Source organism: Syngnathus scovelli, chromosome 5 (assembly GCF_024217435.2).
Source record: "Syngnathus scovelli strain Florida chromosome 5, RoL_Ssco_1.2, whole genome shotgun sequence".
Classification (NCBI taxonomy): Eukaryota; Metazoa; Chordata; class Actinopteri; order Syngnathiformes; family Syngnathidae; genus Syngnathus; species Syngnathus scovelli.
Genome location: NC_090851.1, coordinates 6,659,305 through 6,674,858, shown reverse-complemented (window position 1 = coordinate 6,674,858; position 15,554 = coordinate 6,659,305). Strand labels below are relative to the sequence as shown.

At 40.8% G+C, this 15,554-nt stretch overlaps 1 protein-coding gene across 1 annotated transcript in view; it reads left to right on the top strand.

Moving 5' to 3' along the window:
- Positions 1-235: 235 nt before the first annotated feature.
- dlc1 (DLC1 Rho GTPase activating protein) overlaps positions 236-15,554 on the top strand; it is a 60,274-nt gene continuing 44,955 nt past the window's right edge. The window contains exons 1-4 of the mRNA XM_049719533.2: positions 236-764; positions 1,146-2,926; positions 6,978-7,112; positions 7,192-7,281. Of these exons, the coding sequence (XP_049575490.1) occupies positions 1,184-2,926; positions 6,978-7,112; positions 7,192-7,281 (1,968 nt within the window). The 5' untranslated portion in view covers positions 236-764; positions 1,146-1,183. The remainder of the gene's footprint in view (positions 765-1,145; positions 2,927-6,977; positions 7,113-7,191; positions 7,282-15,554) is intronic.

Here is a 15,554-nt window from a genome sequence, read left to right as displayed (position 1 = left end):
GAACGTTGTAAAAGTGGCAAAACGTGTGAGTGGAGATTGAGTTAATATATGCTGTCAGTACGTTGTGCAAGTTATAAACTGGGGGTTGGGGCTGGTAGGATGTGACTCAGACTCCCTGTCAAAATCAGCGGGGAGGAGACCTGATGAGAGAGGGATCGAATGGAGAAGACGAGGGGAGGAGTGGGGGAAGGCAAAGCCGGCCCCTCTTACACCACCCAGCTCTCGGCATTCGGCGTCAGCAAAAACACTAATGTGATCAAGATGGAAGATGTCTTTGGACTTTCCACTGCTTCTGGGCTTTCTGTCCGTCTTTGGGGTGCTCTTCAGCTCGCCGACCGCTTTACGGGGAAGCTACCGACTCCAGTCAGAAACCTCAAGTGAAGACGGCCAACAACTTCTCAGACGGATATGGAATCATATTCCCTGAAGATTGCACTGATTTCACTCAGTGGATGAATGAAAGCGTGAGAGACTTCCACATATTTCTGGCAGACAGCACTCGGAGCAGATCAGAAGCCAATTTGTTGGTTATCACCAGATGTTTTACTGTTGACTTTATGTCTTGATAATCGTATCATAAAAGGCTGTCATCACTTACCACTAGAAGAAGAAAAAAGAGAAGCACACAGGTGACTCTTGGTTGCTGGGCTGAATGAGAGATTGGAGGAGTTTTTCAACTTTCGTCATTCATAAGATCTGCAGGTTCATGCACAGGACGCAGATGACAGTTGGCATCAGCCTATGTGACTTCTAGGAAACAAAAGGTAAAAAAAGAAACGAAAAAGTGAAATAACTGAACTGTTTTGAAGTTGCGTAATTTAAAGCAATCTTTTGACATCATGGGCTTAATCAAAATACACCATTTTATAGCCATTATTTTTGATTATTTTCTCAAAATGTTAATTCTGTCAAGCTGCTAATGGTAATTTCAAAGCATCAGTTTCTTCTGACTGGGTGGGGAAATTGCGCATACATACAAATAAACTGCTTGACTGTCTTCAAGTGTTAAAGAGAAGAAAATTAAACAATTTAAAAGCTGTTCAAATGTTAAATTTGAGTTGTCATGGCTTTCAATGCATAACATTGATAACAAAACCATATTGGTCTTCTCACATCCATGTCTTATTCGTCCTTTTCATCCTCAGTCAAAAGCATCCCTATGGAATAGCGCTGGCCACCAATAATGCCAGTTGCTATTCGCAAGAGAAGTTGGGAGGATCATGTGACTCATCCCTCAGGATTACAGTATAGCTATGATGATCTGGATCTGATCTGTTGCCATGGTGTTGACAGCGAGGGGCTTTGGAGGGGTTCAGGGGCTTCCAAGCAAGGTCGATGGACAAGGTGTACCTCCATGCCAGAGGGCTGCCACCAACTGTTCACAGATGAGCTGACTCCGAGTCCAGATGTGGCCACCTCTGGAGTACATGAGATCCAATCGGAGGATGTGAAGCTGACAGACAATGTTAAAGCTCCGCTTGAGATGAAGTTCATTTGCAGCCTCCACAAATGTTTGGATGGGGCTGTTCAATTTAACTGCGTTTCCCAGAGTGACAAACACGGCGCAATGATTTTCTGTGCAACGGACAAGAGTGCTCAGGAAGCTGTTGATGGTAAAGAGAAAGTTGGCACGGAGAATGACGATGATGTCTTTAAAAACTCACATATCTGTCGCAATGAGCAACAATGCATCTCTATTTCTTCAAACAATGGGCCTCCACTGTTGCAATCTGCTGCTGGACAGCCTGGCAAGCCTCCAAATTGTTCGCACACAAAGGAGGGACATGCAGATAGTGACGGCAGACCTCCTGAAATCTCAGAGGCCACACCAAAGTCGCGCTCTGCTACTCAACACGAACCTCGGAATGACCTCCCAGATGTTGAGGAAGTGATTTCCATCCCTGGCCATGCTGGCGCAAAGATAACCTTGGATGTCGGTGTGCTCAGTTCACTCAATAAAATGGATAGTCTGCTTGTGATGTCATTGGCTAACAAAGCTGTGGAGCCGCTTGTGACCTCAGCGGGAGAAGGAAAATATGACAAAGGAGCAATTGAACCCTGGACCACAGATTCATCTGACAAACTGCTTGGATTAAATAACCCAGAGACTCTAAATGAAAAATCAGGACATGAGCTCCTTTCCAGAGACATTCAAGAAGGAAAGCAAGATCCTGCTGGAGCATGGGATACGGCCCCCGGTTGTGAAATGCCCGCTCAGACGCTGTCGGAGCAGCGTGATTCCGAAACAAGAGCAATGAAAATGTCTCAGGAGGAGGAAAGAAGTGATCCAGAGCGCTGTGAAAAAATTGAAGATGTCAGTTTAGGACCTATCACATCAGCTGATATTTGTGCCAAAGTTCACTGTTGCTTGGCCAACAGTAAAGTGCCGTGTGAGCAAGAAGAATCGCGCAAGTTAGAGGAAGACCAGACACAGAAAATCATTATTCAAGAAGCCGAGCCCATTTTGACGATGACCACTGCAAGTCAGCCAAACAAAGACTTTGATGAAAGTTCTTTATCATTGGAAACGATCCCAGAGGTGAACCAGGTTGAAGCAGCGGGTAGCCGTGCACCTGCTCCAAAGAATCTCACCGCAACTATTCACTGCCAGAAAGATGATGAAAATGCAGCAAGAGAAAAACACCCCCAAAAGCTGCTTCCACTCTTAGCAGAGGTCAACAACGTGATCCCGCCGGAGGGACTCCATGGCAACGAAGCCTCTGGTCGCCTCAATGAGTCACCTGGCTCTGAGATGGCAGATGGTGAATGCCACACGCAATCGGCCGACTCTAGGACGGAGCAAACGGACAACGCCGTGCAGGAGGATATTCCCTGTGACATATCTCCCGTCAATCCGGCTTTTGATGGAATGCGTGAGTCCGGAATTCAGAAGGAGGAGGAGGAAGTGAAAGTGCGCATTAAGAAGGTAAGGATGAAGATATTGATTGAGGTATTTTAACTTTGCGAGACGGTTATTGGGTGTTAGTGGTTTACTGGTTAATGCGGCACACTTTTTTTCTTTTCTAAACTAACATACACAGCCTATGAATCATTTTTGTCCCACACTTGGCCAACTTCTCGGAAAACAATGACTTCACTCTCACATGTGTAAAATATTTGTGTGCGTGTGTGTGTGTGTGTGTGTTTTGTAGTGCTGATATGTGACCTGTTTGTCTATCTTAACAACTCATTTCCAAATAAAGTCCTATAATTGTGTGGCGACTATGAACACAGAGATTTGAATGCGCAACTTCTTGCCCGGATGAAAGGTTCGAGATTCTAGCATAATTGCACACTGGGCTATTTACACTTTCTGGTCTGCTCAGTGAGCACAGTAAAGTGCTCCAAATGGATTTAGGCTCGCTGTTACAAAGAAAAAAATAATAAACAGTCGTTTATTAATTTGGTAATTGTAATTGAAGCAGTTAAAAGTTGGCAGCGAGCCCAAAATAATTAATGACAGCCCAAGAAGCACATTTCAGCATGACTGATTTGTAATTTTTTTTAAAGGTAGTTATGAAAATCCCTTCATTATCTATTACAATTTGTTTTTCTTTAACAGGGTAAGCATATTTATTACCTATAAATCCAAGAGGCTATCTTTTAATCTGGATGGGGTTGTCCCTTTGTTTGCATGTAATTTCCTGTCTAGAGAAGGTATTTCTCAAAAAATGCCCCACTGAGTTTTGGTGAGAGTTTTCAGATTGTAAGCATGATGATTATTATTAAACATTAAAAAGCAAATCAAAGTTTTTAATTCAACCTACTTTGTGTAGATGTGAAGCTGTAATGTGAAACCAACGTTCAGTCAGATCTGAACGAGAATTATTTATATTGTACTTCTTTTCAACACAGACAAACTATATGTTTTATGTTGTAGTATTATGCAATAGAAAGATACACAATCGAGAATTTCCAAACAAAATGTCAAGTACATTAAAATTATAAAAAGAATGAAAATAGGGGATGCGTGTCATTCATCACAAAGACAGTCTCAGCATCTTTTGCCACTTCTTTTGTCACCACCCTGCCAAAAGATATATATTTAGCCCATACAAACTAAAAAATGTCGCCATTGTAAGAATCTACAACTGGACAAAACCGTGAAGCGATTGCCTTACTGAAGGAGTTGATGATTTTGGTGGCCTGCCAACGTCAGGTTGGTTTTATGGCCATTGTTTATATAATTTGTTACATTGTGTCACTGTGCTTTTATTATATGTTTTTAGTGAAGTACTTATTATAGTCCGCACTGGAAATGCTTTAATGCCATACTGGCAACCGCAGTTTTGTTTGCCTTGAGTCACAAACCTGGAATAGGCTATGATGCTCACTCGGTGAGTGACCCATGTGAACAGTGAGAGTCGCCTACTTGACATTATGGTTGTGTGGATTCTTAAAAGAATGTGTACACTGTGCAGACATTACTTCAAACATTTGAGTAAATCAACAATTGGGCTCTTCGTAGCACATCCGGCTTTACTCTTACATACCAGCAGGGATGACGTCAATCCTCCAGGAAGTCGACATCACAGGTTTTGGTGGGGCCTTGCTAAATTAGGTCTGCATCAATATCATAGGCATCCTTAAAATATTGCATTTGAAGAGCAAAGATTCTGACTTGTGGAACTTCTTAGGTGTGTAACCACAAAAATGTAAGACAATTCATTCATGAGCAGAGGCAATTGTTTTACCATATGGTAATTTTAGCCACAAGGTTTTTCACCATTTTATATGAAAATAGATATTAATATTACTGTCAAAAAGAGGAAGTATTTGGTCTCAAATATGCAAAAGATGCAAAAAGATTTTGAAATACTATATGGATTAAACAGCTGGATCTTATGATAGATGATGACAATTCTGTACAAGACGTTCAATTCATGATGACGTCCCACGAGGCGCATGTTGTTGTGGATCGAATTAGTAAAACCAAACCCATCTGGTGTGCGTAATGACTTTAGATTAACTTGATATTGGGCTTTGTTACTGTGTTTATTTGTTTTAGCAACAAGGATTTATCCTGACCTCAGGGCCAATCTGGCTCAATAGTCATCTGTCTGGCAACAGACGACTTGGCTGTAAAAGACCTTTCTCTCTCTCTCTCTCTACATCTGTCTGTCTCAATTTCTGTTCTCATTTCACAAGAAAGCCCTCACCTTTGTGTGAGTGCACCGCTGTAGCCCGTTGTAGATTTGGCAAACTCTCTTTTGCAAACAATTTCATTTTAAGAAAGGAACAGCAACTACGGGGTGTAAGGAAATAAAATCAAAGCAAAGAAAGGGGAGGGAAGTCTCCAGCAGTTTAGTGTGGGAACTGTCTTGCATTAAAAAAAACAGGAAGTGGAGAGGAATGTAATGGGATGAGAGAAAAAGAGCACCCAAACCACCAGAACACCCCATAAAAAGACACAGACTTGCCCTACACTTGTTTTTCCACTTTGCTGTTTTGCGGTTGCTGTTGTTGCTGTCCCTCACCAGATGCGTTTGTTCATTCAGCGAGGCCTCGTGAAGATGTCATTGTTTTACCATGACAGTGTGTCTTTGTGATACTCTGCTAAAGAGGCAGAACATGGCAATGTGCGCCGCTACCAGCCAGGAATGTCAGTGAATGCACAAATGTGAGAGATTTTGTCAAGACACACGAGCCGCAATCTAATGGGAGCACAATTTGGTAGGCCACTCGGGCATTCGCTCAGACAGAAGTCATTAAGACAATAATGTCAAATATTGGTCAAGCTCAATCCACCATAGGATGGCATCAACTTCAGATTTGCTTGAATGAAAATGAAAAGTTCCTTGGCACCAAAATGGCACCAAAACAATACTTTTAAATCACACAAGGCATTAATTGTCTTGAGGACAAAACCAGCAAATACTAGGTGTATTTTTTGGCAAACTAACAGAGAATGGGTCCAGCCCCTAACCCCCCAAAAAGTGAATTTGTGGCACGCCAATTGTGAATAATAGAGTTCTGAGAAAGATAGGGATGTTTCCTTGGCAACTTATTGTGTTGCATTCCATCTATAAGTCACAAACACACAAAATCTGAATGTGATTACTTTCCTCCGTCCACACCCATCGGACCGCATTCGAACATGTTTTCGATTTGTATTTCTTCGCCTACATAATTCAATGTGATTTCCTAGGAGCAGAGGGAGCCTAGTCTTACGTTCACATGTTGCCATGCCTCCCTCCGTACCTTTGCAGGAACATAGAGTGCCTCACTGTCCTATGAGCTCACCCTCATTACGCTTTTTAACGAGTTGAGTTTACGGCGATTGTAACAAGGTTTGTATGGTTCCAGCCTTGTGATGTCATTGGTTTGTTTTTGTGTGGAAGGAGGCTCAGGCTGTTAGTCCCACTTGTTGCTGGAGACAATCAAAAAGAAATGAAAGCATGTCTGCCTTGTAAAGTGGGGCTTGCCTTACTAGAAGAACACCACCTGGGGTCACTGTGAGGCTTTTAGTCACTGTTGAAGAAGTGAGCTGTGCAGGTTTATTAGGTACAACACAGCTGCGGTTGTTGTCTCTTGGCCCACTATGCAATGACACAGTTTGCTATCCATCCATTTTCTGAACCGCTTCAATTCATTAAGGTCAAGTAATCACGAGGACAAACACTCCAGGTCACAAGTTACATTATCTTAACTTCTGAGTAATCACAGAGTATAATCATCAAATGAAAAATGCTTTCAATTGGAAGTTTATATTTATCCAAACAACTATCTGCTATATTGTACCCTTCACTGATGCTTTTGTTTATTTGTCTGAAATGTGTTTTAGACAATATGTCAGTGCTTATGTTTTCCCCCATATACTATATTCAAAGATATTCAAAATAATTCAGTTCAAGTTATTATTATTTTTTCACTTTTATAGGACTCATGCATTATACAAGATGAAAATACAGTTATCTACATAGATAGACTTTTTGTTTTATGTTACTGATATTTCCTTTGGAAAAATGTCCTTTCAGCGAGACCATGCTCGTCTGGACTCGATGGTGCTGCTAATGATGAAGCTGGACCAGTTGGATCAGGAAATTGAAAATGCCTTGAGTGCCAACTCTTCCATAGGCAGCACCCCCACCCTCCCTCGGAGACGACAACTGGTACGAATTCTAATGCAATCTACGTATACTTGAATAAATGCAAGGGAAAACACAGACATTGTATACTTTCTTGATGCAGGACTTTGATTTGGAATCTTCATATATTTATGGTCATGCTACACCAGCTAAAGGCACCCCAACAACCCTTGGAGCAAAGCCTAAGAGTGGGGTAAGTTGTCTTTCTCATCATTGTATAAGTCTGTAATTGAAAGTATGCATGTAATATTGATTTCACAGTGCAGGATGTTTTCATGTTTCATCGTTTGTACTGTTCTGCACAGCACTTTAAGTAGTGAAACAGATTCATTGTGTAATGGTTTGGATAAAAAGAGCAAACACACTCTTTGTGTTCATACACTTACTTGGAGTGAACCTTCCAATTGTAAGAATCTGCCGGCAACACTTAAAGCTCAGCCAAGCAGACGTTAAAACGCTATAATTAGCCGCTTCCAGAGATCTAGACCCATTCGCCCCAACAAAAAGGGTCAAGGGGTGCCCGAGAGTTGAGACACCAGGAAAGGGGAGTCACGAGGGGTGCGCTTTGTGTGAGACACCCCTCCTCAAACCCTTTTGCTTGCTCACTTAATGACATTGTCAGCCTTACAAAGCAAAGTGGACACAAAGCTAATCATTCGAGAATATATTTGGAAGGAATGATGCTTGTTTCTATTCTCATGTCCAAGGTGTTTCTGTTGGGGAAAACAATGGCTTTATCAAATTCCACCATTATCTGTTGTGATTCCATGCTCACGTAGTCACGTCAAGTTTGCGAAGAGTGTAGGCTAATTTTAGACAAGGTATGCAACATACACATGACCTTTGGTGTTCTATAGATATGGGCAACACTTCCCATAACCTCTTTTCTTAAAGTCATCCCAATATGATAAAAATTGCTTTTACAACAAGATTTTTATTTTTATTTTTTATCATAATCTTACAGGAATATATGAGGACTGTAAGGAATTTTGCCTCCCCAAAAAATAAAATGAATAAAGGTGAGAAAATAACTTAGAAACACCAGGTGGCTGCTCACACGTTTCAGGTCCAGTAGGTCTTTCACAAAACAACCTTTATTCTGCGAACCGAATTCAGACAAACAGCACTTGAACTTCAGTTCATGTTGGCACCTAAGGCATTTTTTCCAAAGTCTTATGCCAGATTTTGTAGAATCTACTGGGCAAAAATATGTGTGTATGATTTATAGTTTGGCCATTGGAACCAGGGTGAATTTGCATTAGCATTCCTTCCATCCCGTGCAGGGATAACTGGTGTTTGTGCTATTACTGTCCCCTTCGCACCCACTGGCACATTCTGTAACACTTGGGTGTGATTGTACCTAGTACATACTTGCGGCATTCTGTCTTTTATGTAACCATGATAAGTGAGGAGTTGGTATGTGGCTATGGATGTTTTTGATGAGTGAGCATTCACTGAGCAAGCTCTATATCACTTAGCCTATATACCGCTGTGGGTTGAAGGGAACAGATTATCAGCCTCTTGCCAGCATGCCTATTGTTAGCCTTAAGCAGGTGGCTGTTTTCCTTGTATCAAATTTGTGTCTAATCTCGAGCGGATGTTGTGTCACAGCAGGTGTTATACTCTCAGTGTCCAACTGCTATTCTTTGACCCGAGTGTGTTTGTTGGCAAGATTCTTTTATTTATTTAGTGCAGCAGGTGTCTCATAGTGTTGTTTGGCTCGTATTATTGTCCTGCAACAGGTGGTTCTTCCATAAACCACATTTCTGTTAATGGTCTTGAAATATCGACGTGTGAGAGATGATTTTGAATTATCCTTATGTTAACCAAGTCACACTCTAGATTTGTCGCACCATCTCACGTTGTCAAGATTAATTCATAACACAGCTAAAGACCTCCCACTTAAACATCTAACCATGTACACATGATCACCAATCCGACCAAAGATTGTTCATCTTGCACAATTTCAAATTATCACTTGTTTTGTGTATGGATTCTGAAACTGTATCATAACCGGATGTCATATTGATACCAGCAAAATTACCGTACATGGCTTTAATTATGTAATCTGCAATGACAAATGCAATTTATATGTGGCGTAAGAGCCATTTGTTTTGAGCCTCTATTTTTAGGGGTCAGTGGCTGTAGAGGATATGCCAAGCCATAGAGGCGGGTGGAGGCTGCTGACCCCTGACCACCTTCCTCTCAAAGTTACAGTCGGAAACAACAGATCAGTCACCTTGAGTGCCGAGCTTTCTCACCAGTACAACATATGCGGTATCCCTTCAAGAGATGTACCACTAAACTGGCTGTCAAATTCAGCAAAGAGGTGCATTCTTACAGATACTATGGTGACAGTTACAAATCTATATCAAGCCTCATCCAAACATTCCATTACAGGGAAACTTTTGACCTCTCGCAGGGATTTTTTTTTCTAAAACCCGCCAGACAGAGATGCAGCCAAAACCGACTGAAATGTTGCACACACGTTTTCATGAGTGGCCCACCAAAGATTGAAAACAAGCAAAAATACTAAATAAGTTATTGCGATATAGGTTTGACAACAAACATATATGTTTGAAAACAATTTCATTGAGGGCCGCTGCCATTATCAAAAAATTATGAAAAAAGGTGCTTTGTTTGAATGTCACTGCTGAGTAAATATTTTTTATATATATTTTTTGAATAATGAATATTTATGCCATTAATTTCTGTCTCATCGCATCAATGAATGTGAGACCTTTACTTGGTATTTTTTTTGTTTCACAGTAGTGTGTAGCAGGCATTAGACAATGCTATTTTAAAAGTGACTTTTGTCATCTTTCGGTAGGGTTGTCAGAATTTCACGGTGAAATCCGAATCTCCCAAGTATCCGTTCTAGACTTTTATGTCTTTTGGTGGAACCATTTGTTGGAGATATTTTTATTTTAGTTTGACGAGTACCTTCCTTCTTGTCAGTAGGTTATGTATGTGCATGGCTCTTTATCTGTCTGTAGTTAGTGGACAATAGAAGAGTTGTGGTTTGCGTGCTAAGGTCGTAAGCAGATCTCTGCTCTGTCCTTCCTCTGTGTTCCGGTTTGGTTCCCTCTCAGTCCCCAAACATCCTTTGTCCCCGACAGCCCCTCCTCAAGGTCCTGTGAAATGCTTAACTTTGCTGCCTTTCCTTTAACTCTTCATGGCCACTATGCCTCATGCCTGTTGTCAGTCAACAACCAATGCAAAGCTCTGTGATGGTAACGTTAGCATTTACTTTGCTTGGGATGAATCCAACCACTGCTTGGCCAGGAACTGAATTCCAATGGTTACTCTGGCCACGACAGACACTTTGTATGGTGTCACTGTCCCCAAAGTCACTCACACTCGATTTAGCGGAGCTCTAATAAGGAGACAGATACAGACCTTAAAAAAAGTCACAAAAAGCATAAAAAAGTTGTGATACAGGATATGGAAATTGAACCTCAACTCCCTAAAGGAAATCATGTTTTTTTGTTTATGTCAAGATGAGCACTTCAGGAATGAAAAGAAAGCAGACGGGGTACTAATAGTAGATTAAAAGTTAGGTTTAATCAAATTGATCTTTGCCTTTGATGCTCACGTTGATAAATTGGGCATTCCACTTGTGTTCTGATTATACAGCCACAGAAACATACTTTTAAATGGATCCCTCTAACAGTGTCAAAATTAGTTTTTATATTTAAAGACAGAATTTTGAACACAGCTGTCGCTTCGCCTATAGTGAGTGCACTTGCACGCACTTAGCAGTGCACTTTACATTTTCCCAAATACACAAAATTGTACTGCCAAAATAGTTCATAGTGTGCCAAAATATTTCAAATGTGAACTCTCCCTTTCAGCATCTTTGAGGCGGGCAAATATCCAAGTGTGCTTACTGGCCACTTAGCACGTATTTTATGGAATGGTGATTAAATCACATGCCAAGTATGCTATATTGACTCAGTGTTTTTACAATAAATCATGTGTCAGCCTATGTAAAGACATCACTCAGCTGTTTTGTCACTAACAACCACAAATTGATAGTGTTGGCTCGCAGTGAGTCAGTGAATCGAACCCCACATTTGTTTCATAACTGAGACTGTAAAAAAGTAAATGGAATGGTTACACAGTGATGTACATGTTGACAGTAAATGCTATGGATGACTCTAAAAAGCAAGCATCTGGAAACCCCCCTGCAGCCTGCAGAAAATAAACCGCAATAAATCCAAGAAGTGACAAACAAGATCGCACGCACAAACAAACACACACTGTCTGGTTTCTGTGTTTCGTGGAGACCTTTGTGCTTTGGTACTCTGTTTCAACGCTGCTTTGATATGATCAATGACATCACAAAATACGTCTAAAAGAGTTTTTAGTGTGGTCATGGATTAATGTAAATATTTTCAAGACACCACTGTAGTTGCTTGAAAAATTTGAATGCACATGCACACACAAATACACACACACACACTTACACACATTACTGTATGCTATAAATGCTGAAACACGCACTAAGGAATGCATTAAATAATTTTAAAATTAAGACAAAGTTTGAACTATCGCAGCAGTTAATTATCGGCTGGCCTATATGCCTTAAATGCATTGCTGGAGTCAATGAATAGTCTTCATTCTTAGGTTACAACAGCAACAACAACTTAAGTAAATGCAATAAAGTTTAGACTCAGCTATGTCTAGTCTTCCTCCAAAGACAATAAGCTGCTGTGGTGCCACCGTCGTCTCCCTAAATGTAATCTCTCTTTGTGTTGTTAACCATCTCTGTTTTCTCCTAATAAAACCTGTGGCTAATCGACAATCAGGCATTTTTACTGCATTTGGGATTATGAGGATTATCACTATTAACCCAGGTCACTCAGACAAAAAATTCCACCTAGTAAATGAGAAAAGGTGATGGCGTTGATTTATTGATTTATAATTTAACTAAAAGCTTAGTTGCCTTTTAATTCGATACATTTGATAAAGCTTTCGGATTTTTAAACAATTTTAATTCCTGCCTTTTTCTGATGTTGTGTTTGTGATGCTTCAATAAAATTATAAAGCAGTAAAGTAGATATTCATATGATCATGGTCATCTGCCTGAGTGATGGATATATTGGGTCGTACATGTGCTTTTTCTACCTGAGATTAGTCAAGTTATAGTCTTGCCCGCCTCATCCTGAAGCCTGTTGCATGTGATTACTCTTGCAGACAAAATTGTGTACATACAGTATGTCTTGACTCTGGACCAAAGCTTTGTAACTGTGTACAATGGTTACAGGAAATATAACAGGGAATGCAACACAATTTACACAATCAAATGTGTGAAACGTGTACTCCCAAGAAAGCTATTGAAAGCTTTTAATAGGGGAAGAAATTGAAATGCAGTCAGATCACATTTTGTTTTCACATAGTACAATCTAAGTGTGTGTCCATAAGGCTAATAATCTGGTCAAGGGTACACAACAAGGCCATTTATTCTCTGAATTCCCTTTGTGTATGCATATAATGAATTATATCATCCAAACACACAAGCCACGAGGGAACGAGTTGGACATATACAGAAGTAAGCAGCTGTGGGTTCAGTGCATTGCTCAAGGTCACGGTGGTTCTCAGGAAGCAACTCAGCCACATTCCTCTGTACATAAAGTGCGTTGTTTTTTTTGTATCGATGTTGACCCCAGCCTCCCCGCCGTTATTTTATTTTTTTTTTATAACAAATAATGACCAGTTTGAACCAACATCTGGACACTCACACTTCAGATAGGAATGGTCATACCATTACAAAGTTATCGCATCACGGGCCAACTGACATATGGAAGCTATCAAAATGTGTTAATGTAACATAGAGGGTGAAAGTATGAGTGGAGGAGAGCAGGTGGGGGCAAGATTTTAGAGGAGAAGTGTAACATGAAATTGTTTCCCACGTCCCCCGGCACATGTGTACGTGGGCCTTGGCCCAGCATGGAGAATAAATTCTTCTATAAGTGCAGGGCAGCAAGAGCATATCAGGCTAATAGAAAAATTAAAAGTAATGGGCTCCAGATAAACACTCAAAGGACTCTGTACAAGTGTGCTCATGTGCACCCACAAAACAACCTCTAGGTCGCACGTACACACTTTTACCTTATTTGTAGTACTGGAGCCAAGAGCTTACTTGAGCCATTTGCATCAATTTGGCCGTTTGTGCTAAGCAGTGGAGAAAAAAAGGTTTGGGTTAGCTTGAGCTCCCCCTAATCCTTGACCAGCACAGACCATGGGTGGTCACACGTACACATGCACACCACAGCTGTAGAGCAAGCAAGAGGGGGGGGGCTTGAGCGGGTGTGAGTCTGTGGTGGCCTTTAGTCATGGTGTTTTACTAGAGCGGCGCGATGACGTGATTTATTTGGGTCATTATTTGACACAGAAACAAGAAATCAAAGTTGATACTGAAGAAAAAAAACATATTTACACTGGGATGACACCTTCGACGCAAGAGCCTTTATTGCATAACAGCAAATAAAGGGAACTTTCAAAGGCAATCATAAAAAAATGAAAATATTGAACTCACAAACGCTCATAAAACATAGATATGGACCCAGGATTGGTTTATCACTCAGGCACACATACTTCTCAGTCATTTTATACTCACACATGTGCAAAGCAAACATACCAAACCTCATGTGCCCCCAACAGAACCTATTTCCAGAAAATAAGTGGCAGTAAATGAGGCAGCTGACGCCTATTGCATTGCAATTGCAGCTTACAGCTCCCCGGTGGACACCTGACACGGGCCGGAACAACCTCGCCCCTGGGACCAACCTGCTCTGTGGCATGTCAGAGGGAAATTCAGGGTGAAAATCAAGAAAATATGCGCCCACCGTGCTATGAAAACAGTGGTACTCACTGGTACCCATTCATCCGCATTCCTGCACGGCTCTGCAGTCTCTCACATTTATTTCACTGTAATTGCTATTATGAGGGAAACATAGAGTTGTGTGGAGGGGAAGATTTATACTGTGTAAATGACTTCATGGGTCAATGACAGGAACTCGTGGTGTGGTGTTTACACAATAGCGAGGGTGCACACTGCTGAACTGAAATGTCTTGTTAGCGCCGGACATGGACCTCCCATATGGAGACATTTATACATTACCATTCCATCTTCAAGTGTTAAACTTGAAATGTTGCAATGTTCCAGCGCTAGTATCTCAAATTAGTTTGTTCTCAAGTCAAAGTAAAAATTTATTGATTTTTGTACCACTACAGGATATACTTTATTTGACTATTCTCTGATATTTTGGAAACAGTACCATAATCATACCACACCATAACGTTGTAATCCATAAATTTAGACTATTGGATATTCTTGTGGTCACCAATTACCTATTAGAAAGTTTCCGCTCAGTGAATATGAGCGTAAATGATTTGTCTGTGCCCTTTTTTTACCCAGAGTCAGTCGGAATAGATTCCAGCACACATTTCTTGCATAATATCATACAGTCTGTTCCTATAACCTTGTGTTCTTTCCAGCTAAAATATATCATTTCAACAACATAAAGCCTCACTGACTCCAAATTTTGGCAGGAGATAAATCAGTTGAGGCCAGACAGCCATAGGGGGAGAGAGACCTTTTGTACGTAATACATAAAAAGCCCGAACGATTCATATTATTGTCTTTAGCCTGCCTGCGTGCACACACATACACACAAAGGAATGTAGCGAAGTCGTTTTAGGCTAACATTACTTGAGTCAAACAGCGGCTGTAATAGCACTGAACATAAATTTGTCTCAGAAGTTACCTCAGTCTTGTTCTGCTTATCCTGCTGATTTAATAACCGTTAAGTCTAAGGTCTGTGGCCTTCCCCTTGGGTCTACTTTGGGGTCTTTAGTTGGCAATTAACTGTAAATGTAATTGTCCAAAAAGTCACGTTTTACTCACTACTTAGCCCAACCACAGGCTTACAACATGTACAAACCTGGCAAGATTTATCACAAGTGATAGACTTGCTTTGACTTTTACCTATCTTCGAAAAGAAAAGGATCAAACCGATGAGTGCAAAGACAACACTTCATCTAGGGCTCCATGCCATGAATGAATGAAAGCATTTTCAACAGAGTGTGTCACGCTTGTCACGTTGCGGTGGTTCATAAAATATAAAAGCTCTCATGAGGATGGTGAAACAAAGGCACATGGTTATAGTTAAGCTTTCTATTGTCTTCTAATTCATTTTTGGTAGTAATCCACACAGTAATGTCAATGCAAATGATGAAGATGTCACAAATTATAGCAATAGGCTATAACTGCGCTGTCAGTGTGGTTTGGATGCATTTTTTATGAACTTCTGCACTCAGGGCGGTCTCGCGTGGTCTTCTTTATTCTGCCCATCACGGCATTCTTGACATAGTTTTCAGAAACAGGAGATGAGGTTGAAACTTTTCCAATTCTCTTACCTTTAATTTGCGGAAAATAACCATCCGTTTGACAAGTCATTT